The sequence below is a fragment of the Lonchura striata genome, chromosome 3 (genome assembly GCF_046129695.1).
Source record: "Lonchura striata isolate bLonStr1 chromosome 3, bLonStr1.mat, whole genome shotgun sequence".
In the NCBI taxonomy this organism is placed as follows: domain Eukaryota; kingdom Metazoa; phylum Chordata; class Aves; order Passeriformes; family Estrildidae; genus Lonchura; species Lonchura striata.
In genome coordinates this window covers 106818869-106834657 of record NC_134605.1, presented here as the reverse complement: position 1 = coordinate 106834657, position 15789 = coordinate 106818869, and the positions used below count along the sequence as shown (strand labels likewise).

At 36.9% G+C, this 15789-nt stretch overlaps 1 protein-coding gene across 1 annotated transcript; it reads left to right on the top strand.

The window, feature by feature from the left end:
- Positions 1-884: 884 nt before the first annotated feature.
- On the top strand, positions 885-14200 carry LOC110470287 (WD repeat and coiled-coil-containing protein). Its single transcript, XM_021529808.1, has 3 exons — positions 885-2804; positions 11599-11719; positions 14034-14200. Exons 1-3 carry the CDS (start codon positions 885-887, stop codon positions 14198-14200), a joined length of 2208 nt encoding a protein of 735 aa, XP_021385483.1.
- The last annotated feature ends 1589 nt before the right edge of the window (positions 14201-15789 follow it).

Here is a 15789-nt window from a genome sequence, read left to right as displayed (position 1 = left end):
GTGGAAAATTCAGGGTTAGGAGAAACGTGAAATTTTTGGATTCCTCTCTGCATTCAGTCTGTATAATGAGGGAATAGCCTTCAGATACAGGTGACTGGGAAAGAAACAACTCAATATATATTTGTGGCTAGGAAGTATGTCTCAGTAAAATGAACACTACCACTTACTTATCAGCTCTCTTTGCTTCCAGACTATGTACTTGGGTTTTTTTAGTTTGGATGTTTGTTTTCTTTTTTTTAAATCTCACCTTCCTCCATTCTTTTGTAACTACTAACAGAACAGAGCATGATTTCCTTTTTCTACTTTCCTTTCATAGACATTTCAGATCTTGTCTCTTTGAAAGATGCTGCCCATCACAGATTGCAATCTGCCTTGTACAGTTCTCAGTTATGTTTAAATCTTATTTCATCCTTCAAAGGCTGGCTGAAAGAAGTGTCAGGTCATTATTTCAGGCTGTAGATTAACACTTCGGCTTACCAGTGTATGATCTCTCTCTTTGGTAAAGACCTTCATTCACTGAAGGTCAAGGTATTAGTGTTATTTTTAAATATATTCCCAGCACTGAAGAGTTAAAAATAGCCTTCTACGAAAACGCACAGTAATTGGTTAAACCTTGTTAGCAATCACATGAAGATGATAACTCCTCCCAGGAAAAGACATAGCCAAAGCAGCTTTGACATGGATTTATACTTAGAAGAGCAGCTGCAGGCCTGCTGAGGAGTTCACAATATAGACTCTTGGATTATTAGAAGAAAATTAGCAGCTTGATGATGGAAAGGAAGGGAAGAAAACATGAAAAAAAAAACTTGCTCATGGTGATCTGCAAGTGAATTCCACGAATTCTCTATTTTGGAACAATCACCATTAGAAAGAAAGCCTAAAAGATGGATCTGGGAAAGGCAAAGCTGCTGAGAACTGGCCTCAATGCTTTATATCAAGCTATCCACCCCGTGCATGGAATTGCCTGGACAGATGGGAAGCAAGTGATACTGACTACTTTATACTATCAAAATGGAGAACTGAAGTTTGGAGACTCAAGCATTCTTGGTCAATTTGAACATGTACATGGCCTTTCCTGGGGCCCATATTGCTCTACAGACGCCCCAGCTCTGCTCGCTGTTCAGCACAAAAAGCACGTAAGCATTTGGCAGCTGGTCTACAGCAGTGCAGAGAAGAAAAAGCCCTTGATTTCTCAGACTTGTGAAGTTGGCGAGCCATTTCCACTGCTTTCTCAGGGCTGTGTCTGGCATCCAAAGAAGGAGGTCCTGGCTGTGCTTACAAAACGAGATGCTTCAGTCTTGCATGCCGTTCGTACTGACAATACGCGGGTTAAGGCAGAGATCAAAAGCAGCGGACTCATCCACTGTGCTTGCTGGACTAAGGATGGTAATCGTTTAGTCGTTGCTATAGGCACTACTCTGCACTCCTACATATGGGATAATGCTCAGAAAACTCTAAATATCTGCTCCTTTTGCCCAGTTTTTGATGTGGGAGGTTATATCTGTGCTATAGAAGCCACTTTGGATTTCCAAATTGCTGTAGCTACTGAGCTTCCTTTAGATAACATCTGTGGTTTCAATGCAGGCATTGCATTTGATGTGCCCTCTGGTACAGAAGGTGTTTCTTTAATCTCACAGTCTGCTTTGGTGCTTGGTGACGAGGAATACTCCATGGACACACGAAGAAAGTCCATAGATTCAGATAGATCAGGTGTTGATTCAGTTGCTTCTTCTTCATCAGGTCCTGTGGATTTGACTCATATCCTTGCAAACCACCGTCGCTCTGATCCCAGTCCTCTCATTACTCTGAAACGCAAAGATTCTGCAGCAACAAATGGTCAAGATTCTTCTCACTTGATCTTGGTGACTTTTGAGAGGAAGGTAACGACCACCAGAAAAGTCACTATCCCAGGTATTCTGGTTCCTGATATAATGGCTTTTGACCTTAGAGCTCAGATTGTGGCAGTAGCCTCTAATACTTCTAATATTGTTCTGGTGTATTCAGTAACCTCTTCCTCCATGCCTCACATTCAACAAATCCAGCTGGAAAAAAATGAAAGACCAAAGGGCCTATGCTTTTTAACAGATAAACTCTTACTGATTCTGATTGGCAAGCAGAGGTTCCCTGATCCTAATCTCATTCCATCTTCAAGTTCAGATAGGTATGTAATACGTCTTATGGTCAAAGAATTGATGCTGGAAGAAAATTCTTCAGCATTGCCTGAGACTAAACATAAAATGTTTTATAACTTTGAATCCTCTGTTAATATACCTGGGAAAAGAAAATTCTTTGAGAACCTTGCCACAGAAGACCAACCTCAAAGCAGGGAATTGTTAATACCAAGAAGCACAGTTATTCAGTCCCCAAGTGGCAGGAGAAGACTCATTGAAGAAGTAAAGAGCCCTAGTTATGAGCAGAGCTCTTCATCAAGTGTGAGTGACCTGGATGAAAAAAGGCTCCCAGGTGACTCCTTGGTGGCTTTGGAAACATTGGATGCTGAACCTATGAATCGCTCAGTGTCTCTTCGTGGTTTTGGATCACCTAGCAGGATTTCCAGCAGACCAACATCCCCTAAAGTGCAGTTCAGTGTGATCCAAGAAGCATCAAATTCTCCTAAAAACAACAATTTGCCTAGTGAAAGGGGAATTAGCCACATATCTAGAAATTTAGAGAGACTTTGTGGCAGTTTCAATGAGTTACAGCTGAGTCTTTCCGAAATATCGGACCTCGCTAGGAACGGGAGGAGGATATCTTTAGCCTACCCGTGCTCCCAGGAACCGCCTGTCGTGCACGTCACCTACCAGGTAACATTTTGTCAGCTTAGAAATACTGTGATAGGAACCAGAATTTTAAACAATCTTGCATTTATTTATCTTTAAACCAGGAGGATACAGTTTATTCTTATCAACCCATAAGAAATATAACCTACGTTTGGCATCCAGCTTAATTTAAAATGGAATTATTATTTGTCATTGGAATGACAGCTCAGGATGATGTGGATAGTTTAAAGGATACTTAACATGGGAGATTTGTCTGTTTATTCTTTGATCATGCACAATTTTCTTGTGCTAGACACTGGCTGATTTTGTGTGCATCTATCAGAGAGAACAGAGCCAGAGTTGTTAATCTACAAAAGGCTTATATTGTAGTTTTGTGCAGAGATAAGCTGATGAATGGGGGGCTACAGTAGTTTACCAGAAATGTAATAAGTTCAAACCTGAGCTCAAATCCAGGGTCTGAAGATAGCCAGACTCACAGGAAGACTAAAACAAAGTATTGAATCTCAATTCATGGAAAATTTAAATGGACATCACATGAATTTGGCTTATTTCTGCTTTGATTTCTCAACACTATTCTTTGCAAAATAAGATGTACTCAATTTGTAAAACACATAACCACTTAAAATTTTCGTGAAAAAAAAAGCCTCAAAAAGCCTCAAACAAACAAAAACCTTCCAATCCATCAATATGTAATTATGATTTCATTAAATAAATATAAGAATTTCAAACTATCATGTTCCTATCTACCCTTGTTTTGGCAAATTTCCTCCTGGCTTCAATAAGTATTTCAACTAAGGAATGTAGGTTAGATAATTATTTCTATCTACTGTTTTTAATATTATTCACAGGCATACCAACATTATACTGATCAGATTTTTGAACATGCTAATGATAGTGATAAAACTGGTATCCCTCTCAGGATATGGATGTCAATTATAAATGCATTCTTATTTACTGCAACATAAGCAGCATTATGTCAAAATAATACACTGCATTGTGATGGTGCTGAAGAAAATTTTAACTTTTAAGGAATCCATATAGACATCTAAGAACCCCTTCTTAAACAGTCATTAAAGGAATGGTGACTCAATTCAATCATGGTCATTACTTTCTAGCAAGCATTTACTTGGCATTTAAACAGATTCTGGTGTGTTGGGTTGTCTGGATAAAAGCAAAACTTTCGATCTGAACTAGTCAATAATTTAACTTGAACACATTATACAAATTCTGGTGGAAAAGTAGAATGTCTATTTTAAATAATTTAGGATTTTATTGGCCAAGAAGCAAGCCCTTCTGTTCTCCAGTATGTTCAAATTAATTTTGATTTCTTAACATAAATCAACTTATTTATTTAGCAAGCAGCCCTGTTTCTAGGAGTCAATTGGATTAACCTTTCCCAAGAGAAGTTTTATTTGTGACACTTAACATTAATCTAAGATCTGAAGTCTCTGTGCATGTGCTTGCACAAGAAGTAAGAATTAGGTAACCTGTTATTTTCCTTTGGAAAGAACAACAAAAAAAATTAGGTATTTCTAAAATACTGCTATAAAAATTATGTTTCGAAAGGAATACTTATTTACCTGAATGGGTTAGTTTCACATTAAGCCAGCAGCAAGCACTGCTAGCACTGCATTACAATGACTCGGAAAAAGTGCCACTAATGACTTCCCATACGCAGCTTTCCTGGGGAACTCTCGACTAATGCCTTGTATAGTTCAGCCCCTCTTCTGAAATCTAACTAGATCACAGCATGATGCCAAAAAATAATGAAAAATAGACTTGGCAGAAAGGTCTACAGACAGGGAAATATTTGCTTCATAGGCAGCTAATAATTTTCAGAGAAATGGTTGTTTTGATTACTTTATATTCAGACATATGAACCCTGTTCCTCCTCCAGGAGTTGTTTAGTGCACTGTGAGCTCAGAGACCAGCTGGGCTGTGGGTTCCAGCCAGACACTGTGTTCACAGAGCAAAAAGTCAGGAAATAGCTTTATGGCCTTATGATATAAATATCAGCCAGTGGAAAACTTTCTAAGCTTTAGGAACACTGCAGTCCAGTCAATAATATGGTCATTATCTTCCAGCTCTTTGTGCCAAGTGCATGTCTTCTTAAGTGTCTCTATAACCCCCAGTACAGTACAGGCTCAGTCTTGATTGAGAAATCTATTGTACTAAAGAATATAATGATCAGAACTGCATAACCATATTTATACATTTAAAAAATAAAATGAAAGTTTAAAATACAATGGTTAAAAATGTAGCAATAATTAATGAGTAATTATGAACAGTGTTGTGCAGAAGCGTTACTGACATATTTATGTGTACTTCCTGTTCTGCTTACAAAACTAAAAAACCAGAAACATTAATTACTTAATAATTCATAATGTTTGCTCATTTAACAGTCTTCAAAACCTTTGTTTACCCTGTTAGTGCAAGTCTGCCTGTAAGTCCTCTGAAGTCACATCTATGCAGTGCTACCAGAATTTGTATTCTTTGTAGCCCATAGCCATAGAAAAAAACCACGATCATTCACACTTTGGAAATGTCACTGCACTATCACTTTTGTAATAGCATTCAGCCACCAGAGGTAACTTGATCATTCAACCCTGAAAAGCAAATATTATTGCTCTTTCATCACATACAGGTTTGTGATTCAGAAGAATGTGGGAGGGCAGACAGACAAATGCAATAAAAAGACATTATTTAAAAAGAAAAAAAAAAAGGAGGATCTGTCACCGATTTTTTTCTGTTTCATTTTGCAAAAAGATACTTTTATCATCCCTTTCCTCCAGAAAAGAAACAGCTGCAGAATATTTAAACTAGTCTCATTCAAAAGCTAATTACAGTGGAAATAAAGCCAATCTGGATCTCAAATTAAAGGCATTTAGGCAAATCTCTCCAGGAGGAATAACATTCATCTTAATCTGAAGAATATCTTTAAACTCCTACATTTTGTTCACAAGCAGTATGATGTCAAAAGTTTATATCACTCATAGTATATATTGCATAATTAAACAGGATATAATAACTTTTCAGCAATTAGTCACAATGACCTTCTTTTCTTAGCACTGACCAATAATTATACATAAGTAAATTTGTACTTTTATGGTATCTTCATACAATTTATTATGGGAAATTTTATTGCCAGCTGCAAAGGTCAGCTACAAAATAAATGTGGTATTTTTTCTTTTTACACATATCTAGGACATGAACAGAAAGGATCCAAACATATGGCAGTAAAGCTCTGATAGAAATACATGATGTAAAGAAGGGGAACATAAGGTGGGCACTGTAAAATCAGTGAAGACCAGGCTAAAATTACGAGCTGTAATAAGACCACGAAACCTTCTGAAATCCAAAGGGCAATCTTGACTTGGGTTGAGCAATAGGAAGTAAGTCATGAAAATGATGGAAGAGGAAGCTGATATGACTTCTCCCTGGAGTAAGAAACTAGTCAGCTATCCTGAAATTTAGAAACAAGAGATTTAGGATGACTGTAAAAGAAAGACCTGCAGTAGTCAAGAGAAAGTGTGATTAATGCATGGATAACATTTTGAGCAAAGGTTGAGGATTTTGTTAATAACAAATTCTGTCAACAGTGTTCCTAAACTGATCAATAGCAGACAAGCAGGGGCTGTAGAGGAGACGCAATTACTTTTGTTAGAGCAGATGATTTGTTTGTTGGATACACAGGTGCAAAAGGAAAGGAACATGCAATGTCAACAATGAAGCCAAGTTATCATACTGCACAAAGAAAGTAGAGATCATACATAAAGATCATGGAAGCACAAGCACAAAAGCTGCATCTTAGATGACAATGCACCTGAAACAGTAGTTGCAGAACTATTAACAGAGAGCCAAGAGGAGAGAAATCCCAGCATCATGTCACCAGGAATGCTGAAGTGCCCTGTAAATGCAAAGTGCTCTGGGATTTAAGCACCTCTGAGCACCTCAGATCTCTTCCAGCATAAACATTTTACAGGCTTATGCTTCTCTGCCAGGTTAATTAAGGTTGCAATTGGAACGTCCCACATCAGGGTAAGGGAAGGAAAGATATCAATATCTCCACCACAATAAAAACAGAATTTACCAAAAAGCAGGCAGCAATCACAGCAACAGTAGAAATAATGACAGGGCAGGGCAGCAGTGCAAGCTCTCAGACCTAATGAACACTACCTGTGGCAATGCTGCACAAGGCACAATGAGAATGTAAATCATAATTCTCCTTCCTCTTCACTGCTCTCTTCCTTAGCTGTTTAAGTGTCTTTTCATTGTCTTCTGGGACAGAACTCCCACATCTAGCTAATCTACTAGTTTTTTCTCATCCTGCACAATGAATATGGGGGCAAGGTAGAAGCAAGCTGACTAATGGCTACTAAGGTATCAAACCCGAAATCACCAGTGTATTATAACACAGTTGAAATTAAGTGTGTAAAAGAAATAAAACAGAATCCTAGACAACTACAGCACTATTCACTGTACAATGCATGAACTAATCTGATACCTTTCCCTTATAAAAGAACAGATTATTAACACAAAGAAGATGAAGAATATTTAAAATATCTGTAATTCAGTACAGTATTTGAAATCATGCCACAAGGGAAATTATTTGTTCAATAGCAGAGAAAAGGGATTAATTGAAGAAAAATAAGACGGTTAAGGAATTAGCTGCAATGGAGATAGTAATAGTTATAGCAATAAAGAAGAAAATGGAAAAAATTACTAGTGGATTTTCTCATTATGGATTTTCAGTGTCATCTAAAACTTTCATTAATGATCTGCTGAGTTATGCTCATAAAATCTGCATATGACATAAAGTCAGTAATATTTTTAGTAAAGGATCAGGATTTCACACTTGTAAATTGATGACTATTATTTAACATCTAAAATAAATTTTTTAAAAAAGATTGAAATTAATGAAATAATTAACTAATATAAAGTGCACAGTAATATATTCCAGGATTAAGAGATGAAATTTCTGCTTTTGTACCTGTTATGTGACTACAAGATGACTGTGAATTTAAAATACAATAGTATTATGGAAAGAACGAAGGCAGTGTGTGGGTACATCAGTGAGGCATATCCTTCAGCGGGTAATGAGCACTGGGCACACAGCTGGCAGGTCTCATCTGAAAAACATTTTACATTCCTAAACATCCATGGGCAAGAAGAACACATTGAGACTTTAACTGATCACTAACCCAGTGTCAATAAAAACAATTCAGACTGGTAGCACACTCTCATTTACCTCACTGTTTCACCAGTTGTTAAATTTCAGTTCATTAAGATGATCTCAGCATGCAGGGGAGTGTAGGCAATGCGTTAGGAAATACAAGACAAATGAAGAAAAGGTCAAGAGGCAGAACCAGCTCCAGCTGACTCTCAGTGGGCTTCAAAAAAGGGAGAGAAGGCACGTTCACTTACTGTACAGTATGAGAACTGCACATACGTGAGATATATAACTTCTCATGCAGGAATCCTTTTGCCTTAGCAATCATGTTTTTGTCTTACATATTTGAAATCCAAAATGTGAGTTTGAAAGACAGTTTGGCATTTCTGTGATGGGCTGGCTGCTGCCCAGGACACCCTTTATAGGCTATAAAATCTGATCTAGGCAGGCTGACATGGGTGAGGGAAAACAATTATTGAATTAACCATTTCTGTTTGCTGGGTTTTTGTTGAAGGAGAGTTGGACTTGACTCCTTGACTCCTACTACAGGAAGTTGGCTAAAGAAACAACCTGAAAATATACACTAATGTATGTGTAATGAATGTATATTTGCTTCTTCTGTGATTAACATGTTCTTTGTCTACCAATAAACTTTGTTCTAGGATAAAGAGACTAACACAAGGGATTTTAATCTTGAAATTTCAAGTCCTCTGATTCTTACTGGAGATAAACAACAGCATAGCTAAAGCAGACATGGATTTTGAGAAGAGGTAGATTAAATCTAGATTTGTCTAGAAGATTGTCTTTGCGTTACGGCAGGAAAGTGGGAAATGCCAAGGCAAGCTTTAGTTGTACCTCTAACTCTGTCACAAATTACTTCCATGACCTTGACTAAATCTCTTAAGCTCCCTGTGTAATGGTATGATCATCTATAAAAAGGGGATACTAAGAGTTACCTGCCTCACAACAAGGTACAGGTTTAAATCAGTTAATCTGTGATACGACATGTGTGAACACATTCCTCCAAGAGAAGGCACATTATCATCACTTAAACTAAGCATTAAACAAAAAGGCTAAATAATTAGATTATAACAGAGAAAAATTCTTGACCTGACAGAATTTGTAAAAAAGTAAAAAATAAATGTAAAATATGATTATGTTTATCATTATAAACAGAAACATATGAGAGAGAAAATAGCTCATATTAACACTGACAAGTGATGAAAAGACAGACAACCAAGACTTGGTTTTTCAGGTCTGTACTTGAAAAACTGTTTAGGATAAAAAAATAGGTGTTGTGCAGTTTTGTGTATACAAAAATATCTTCCACTTCCAATGGCTGTTTCAATAATAACGTGCAATGCTATGTAGGAAACAAATTAGAACAAAGTCATCTTGAGTATACATTTCCACAGAACTGATTTCAAGTAAACTAGATTATTTTCTGATAATTTTTGTGTTGAAGCATATCTATGTGAAAAATGGACCACTTGGGTCAAGGCAATGAGCTTGTCTCATGTATTGTCCATCTTTTACTATAATTCATGAGCTGAAGTTCCAATCTGAATAAATTCTGCTATTCCAACCTGAACTCAGGAAAACGAAGTAGTTGTTAGATGTGCTAGTCCACAATCTGCAGCAATGATAAAGTTTTGCACAAATACCTGCACAGGCAAAGAGCACCTTTGCAATGCCTATGCAAAGCACACACTCACTGCTGAACATTCAGCCCATTGAGTTTCACGTATGTTTAGGTTCAATAGAGTATAGTACTGTAGTACTAACTTGGAAATATCTAAATACCTAAAAATTACAAAGAACTTTGTTATTTATATTGTTACAACTGTAACAAAAAGTTGCTATAGGTTTATGACTAAGAAAATTATACTTCTTGACGTATTCCTTAGGTATGTCCTTAATTATGCACCAAAAAATTTCTAGTTGTTTTGAATGTGGAAAAAAGATGAGAAGAACTTTGAAAGTCGGAAAGTTCATGTTTTTAATGGAAATGTATTTTTATTGTTCTTATGTATAAAATCAATCATAAATAAATAAATAACAATCAGCCTTAGACTGTCTGCATGAGCAGTTTGTAGCAGAGTGGGGGAAATGACATTTGCAACAGTCAGCAGACATTGTGATTTACAGAATTCAATGTGTTTGCATGACAGCACAGGTACTGTGTATAGAAAAATGGAAGGGATTTAAAAAGGTTGTAACACAGCAAAATAGCACACATTCACAGAGAGCAACTGTCAAAAGATAGCACAATTAGAAATGAAGACGAGCATTACAAGAGACATTTAGTTTGTCAGAGGTTAGATTACTGTGCACACAAATGAAGATGCAGTTGTGAATTCATTCAACCATAAATTTCACATTAGCAAGAAAAATTCAAGGGTGTGAAGTAGACACAGACAGAGTAGGACTAGTACAGGAGTTAGGATAGATGAGATCCTGTCAACTCATTCTGAAATATTACCTTGGATCCCTTTTGAATGTATGAAACTGAGGGGTCTATAAAATTGGGTAAATAGACTGTCCATTCATAACAAATATGTAAAATCCAGGGGTATTGCACACATAAGGATGCCAAAGAAAAAGAAACAAAGCAAAACATAACACATGGAACTACACAGGGAGAAAGCATGGAAAAAACAAAATGAAGTTCACAGGACAAAGTATAGTAATATTATTTAGCAATATTATTTAGAAGAAAATGTCCCATTCACATCTATTTCATAATGACATTGAGTCATTTGAAATTTTTCAATGTTAAAAGGACTTTTAAATGATAGCAGATAGGAAAATGTAAATTCAAATATATATCCACTCCATGACCATAGTAGGTCAACAATTTTTTGTCCTTGCACCTTGCAGTAACTAGAAAGATGAAACACAAAGATGTTGATTCTCAGGGCCACCTAAATTTCATGAAGCACAAACAAGCCACCTTTATATTCAAATGTGTTCTTTCAGTGAATATCAGAGCAAATTCCAAGGCTGTAAATCCATGCAGTCCCTCTCTCAAAGCAAGTTACAGGATTCCCAAGCTACCTTGATGTGACAGTTTTTCAGAGAGATTGTTGCTAGGTCCAGTCTCTTTGCAATACTCCGTGTGCCAAAATAACCCTGAGGTTATTTTGCTAGGGTGGAATAGCTGCCCAATGGCTCTCAAACCCACCCACACATATAGCTGAAACTGAGCAGAGTACTCACTTATTCTGGCAGCATCTGGATCAACATTATTCTAGGTATGCGACATTCCCTTCCACCTAACTGGCTTCAGACAGGGAGGCCCAACAGACACATGGATGCCCAGCCCAGGACAATACATGTTCAGGGCTGAGGCAGCTTTGAGCTGCAAAAGCTCACCAAATGAAAACCAAAGAGGCATTTTTATCCTCTTCATGTGGGACGATGAGATTGTGCTTAGAATGGGTTCTGCATGATGATGTCATCTATAAACTGTAGGAAAGACAGACAAAGGAAAGGCAAAATTACTAAAGAACTGAAAGGAGTAAGAGCAGAGGAATGGCTATAAGTACTTGGGCTTGAAGTTTAAGCCATTAATAAGATTTTTTTTTACATATATGGATATGAAGAAAAGCTAACAAGATCTTTTTTTTTACATATATGGATATGAAGAAAAGCTTTTCAAATGGATCAATTACTGAAGAAACAAAAGACGTTCTCCTCTGTGATGGCAAGATTCATTTGAGTTTAGTCCAGCAGCTGTTTGATCTGCCTGTTATTGAAATGAAACACGGTACGTTCTTTTTTTTATTTCTGCTATCTGGTTTCACCTGAGATTTTTAGCATATAAAAGAGGCATTTGTGATAGAATAATTACCCCAGACTTTAGTAAACGGAGCTAACTAACTTCTTTTGGCATGTGTGTGTTTTCCCTTGTCTGAAATAGAGCAGAGTATCTTGAAATCATTTAAATGCTAAGTAACTGCAAAACTACCTATTAGCAGAATAATATGTATGCTTTCAGCAAAAACAAAAACTGAAACAAAAATCTTTCTAAACCACACCAAAATCCTGCAAAATTGTAAGTTTTGGAGGAAAAGCAGTTTTGTAGCTCTTTATTCAGTTCTAGATGGTACTTGCTTATATTCCTAAAGTTTATTTTGACACAAGACATAAAAATTAAATGTGAAGTTTAAAAATATCACTCCCATCCTTTAATACTATATAATTAAAGGGTATGTAATGAAGAGCATGCTTGTCTTATAATGACAGCCTGGCATTTTTACTATGAGTAAACACTTAAGCATTAATAGATTGGAGGGAAAAGCTTCACAACTATAAGTCAAATTCATGTCCAGAGCAATGCTGTTAAGATCATCCGAGTTAAAAGAGCAATGAGCTCGGCCTCATTGTTTGCACTTTAAGCCCAGGACTGTAATACCATTACCTGTGCTAAATTCAGACTGTCGTGTAGTGCCCTGGTAGCAGCACACAAGAGTCTCTTTTTTTGGCATATCATCATAATAATTGTTCGCAGTAAAAGGGTACTACACACTGCACACATCTTTTCCACTGAAATATTCTGTAGGATATGCTTTCAAGCAAGTGTTACAAATGACACTGAGAATTTCCAGCATTTCAATGGATGAAAATAATTCCAAGAGTCTGACACAAAAGTATGCTTCATCAATTTGAAGAACAACGGAATATTCATTTAGACCATAGAACTTCCACTTTCAGGGCCGCTGCTCACAGAATCTGAAGTCTGTTCAGATTTAGAAAGAAAGTATTAGGAGCAGAAGATTAAAGATCCATGGTTTGGAAAGACAATCTTCTTATGATGTAACAGGTAACATGACAACATACAACCAGCCTGGAAAAGTGCTTTGTTTGTAGTTAAAGAAGGGGAGATTTACCTTCTACAAGAGCATGCTTTGTTATGGCTGACAAAAAATAAAAATGGTTCATTTGGATTTTCTACAGTTCCTTTTTTCACATTCCATTTCAAAACAGTTTTATATCCCAAAATCAAAAATCCCAACACAGAACCTAACAGGGCTTTCTTTCCCTCATGTCCCAGCTAATGCCCCTGCTCAGTAATGACAGAATCACATGTTCTAAGAAAAGTGTGTCATATAAGGGCTCCCCCAATGGTTTTAACTTGCCACAGATTTTTTTTCGGTACAGTGTCATACTGGAAAAAAAAAATTAGAGAATTCACTTTTTTCTATGAGAACTACAATATCCAGCAAGAAAGAAAGCCAGATGAATCACTAAAGAAAATATATATAGCTTCCTTTTTAAGCCAATTTGCTAAGAAAAATAAAATAAAAAAAAAAAGTGGAAAAAACGTCGAGGGAGGCTTATTTTCTTCTAGGCAATACAGAAAGAGAACCTAAAAGGTTTTGAAGTATTTTGGTTTTTAAATCTTGTCCCCTTTTTTCAGAAAAAAAAGGATTAAAAATGTAATTCACATTTTGTTCATTCTCTTTAGAAGAAGACTCTATTATAATTAAAAGACAAAAAATTTTACTGTAGCGGCTTTTGTAAATAATCTTCAAGGTGTAACTTTCTTCTATTTGCTATGTGAATTTGAAAACATATGGAACAATCTTGGTTTGACGGTAACAAGATAGATACCCCTACTCCTTTCTAGACCAAGTACAGCACAATCATTTTTGTTGGCAATTTTTCCAATTTTTATAATCTCTTCATCATTTGGGTAGAGCAGATGAGTGAAAAGGCTAAACAGAAGTAGATGTCATTAGAACAAAAGCTGCTGAATGACTGGCTGAGTTTTCAGAAGATGAAGATATCTTTAGTTTATTAGAACTAGCAAAGATGCACCTTGTGTTTGAACTTAATTTAAATAAGATACAAAATGCCTCAAACCTTGCAAGAGCTTTCATTTAGCCCCTCACTGCATTTGCACAAAGGTGTGCTGACCATGGATTGTCAGACCTTAATGTCATTAGCCTAATAAGGCTTTAGCGCACAAAAAGAAACCCTGCTCTGCCTGCATGCTCACTGACTTTTAAAAACGTGCTTTTACATTTATGTAACCACAGCAGTGCACTCATTTTCTTCTTCTTGCTTAATTTTTGTAGGCTCCTCTTGGATTGTGCTCACCGCAGACAAGGACGGCTTTGTGCCATTAATATTCAAAGCCACACAAGAGATAATCATAAGGGATGGAACTGACAGTTCAGAAGTCTGTGGAGGTCACTCCCACAAAAAAACCATCCCAATGCGACCACCAAGCAGAGTGACATAATTTCTGAACAAAGCACCCCAATGACCTTCTTTTCTCCTACAATACAGAGACATTCTGTGGTCACAGACACTGAGAGACTAGAAAGCTGTCTTCACTACTTTCTGTGTATTGTAACTGTAAAATCTGTGGCATGGTTACACTATGGCCACATCCTCGGGTTGGCTGGACCCTCACTATTCCCTATGGAAGGACTGGACCTACAGTGAAGTTCACCACAGCTGCTGTTATTAATGGCCGGAGACAAGAAACTATTGTCTACTTTGACTGAGGTCAGGATGTTCTTGGAGGAACAGTATTATGTTAAAAACCATGCAGTAATAACAAATCTAGCTGATGCAGGTGTACAGTCTACATAAAACCTGAAGAAAATACAACTAAAGAGCTTTTATATTCATTAAGGAAAACCAGAATAAGGAAAAAAAGAAAAAAAAAAAAAGAAAATTGTTTCAGCCTCTTTTCTATTCTAGCTGGATCCCATGGAAACCTGCAACATTTTCAGAAATGCCTAATTTTTATATGAAAATGTTCTAATACTGAAAAGGCTGCATCACTGTCTCCTGTCAGTGTCTTACACAGCATGTAGATTTATACATGCACACAGAAGAGAAAGAAAAAATCTTGCAAGATAAACTGAGGCTCAAACATGTTGAATGTAAATTTCAGTTGCCTAAATACAGGTATATATACTGAGCCTTTCCTCTACGCTCCTGCACGATCAGTCAAAAAAAGAAAAGCACTTCTAATACCAGATTATTCATGCCCTAAACAGAGATTTCTAAAACTGATTGTGGTGAACTGTCCCTGTTAAATAAGTAAATAAGTGCCTGTTCCTTTCCACTGACTGCAAACGCAAGCAGGGGGACTGGTCTGAACACAAACATTTGCTTTTAGTCAGGTGAACCTCACCCTCCTCAGAGACAAGAGACAATACAAATACAGGTGAGAGTCAGGCAGGCAGATCCATGGAAACCAAACTATTGTGATTATGGTGATAGAAATAGGCAGAAGGGAAGAACTTAATGAACTCCCTAACTTTTCTCATTGAAATGCAAAGAGAAGGATAGAGTGAGCAGCCATGTGTGCAAGGGCATTTTGTACTGCTGGAATCATGCAAAGGCGTGCCTGCTTCACCCTGTACAGCCAGGGAAACAGACAAGGAAGGACACTTAATTTACTATTAGGGGTTATTTTTCATACTGTGCATTTTGGGTCTTGTTAATACTCCTGAGGAGTCTTTTTTCCCTCCCTGAGAACTATGGCAAGCCTATTCATAGGGCACAGAAACTAAAATCCAGTTACAATCCTTCACCCCATACAAAAGCTGGATCAAGACAGTAGATCTACGTTCTGAAGGACGTTAAACTGTTTGGAGGTTTGGCATTAGTACCATTGAGGTGATGCAGACAGGAATCTCATAAGGAAGTATTTCAATTCTTGAAATAAGTAAACAGTTTCATTTCATTGAATTCAATGTCTTCTTCATGCAAGTATCCTCCCATGGACAAAGGAATCATCATTCTAAATCACCTATAACCACAGGCATGCAATACAACAAAGTACATTTGTACTACCTTGTTTGTAAAGATATC

What these genes read in the sequence shown, in the direction of transcription:
- LOC110470287 (XM_021529808.1), top strand. Translation starts at nt 885, where the DNA reads ATGGATCTGGGAAAGGCAAAGCTGCTGAGAACTGGCCTCAATGCTTTA. An exon ending in TCGTGCACGTCACCTACCAG is followed by an intron (nt 2,805 to 11,598) that starts GTAACATTTTGT and finishes ATGGATATGAAG; the next exon opens with AAAAGCTTTTCAAATGGATC. An exon ending in TGTTATTGAAATGAAACACG is followed by an intron (nt 11,720 to 14,033) that starts GTACGTTCTTTT and finishes TAATTTTTGTAG; the next exon opens with GCTCCTCTTGGATTGTGCTC.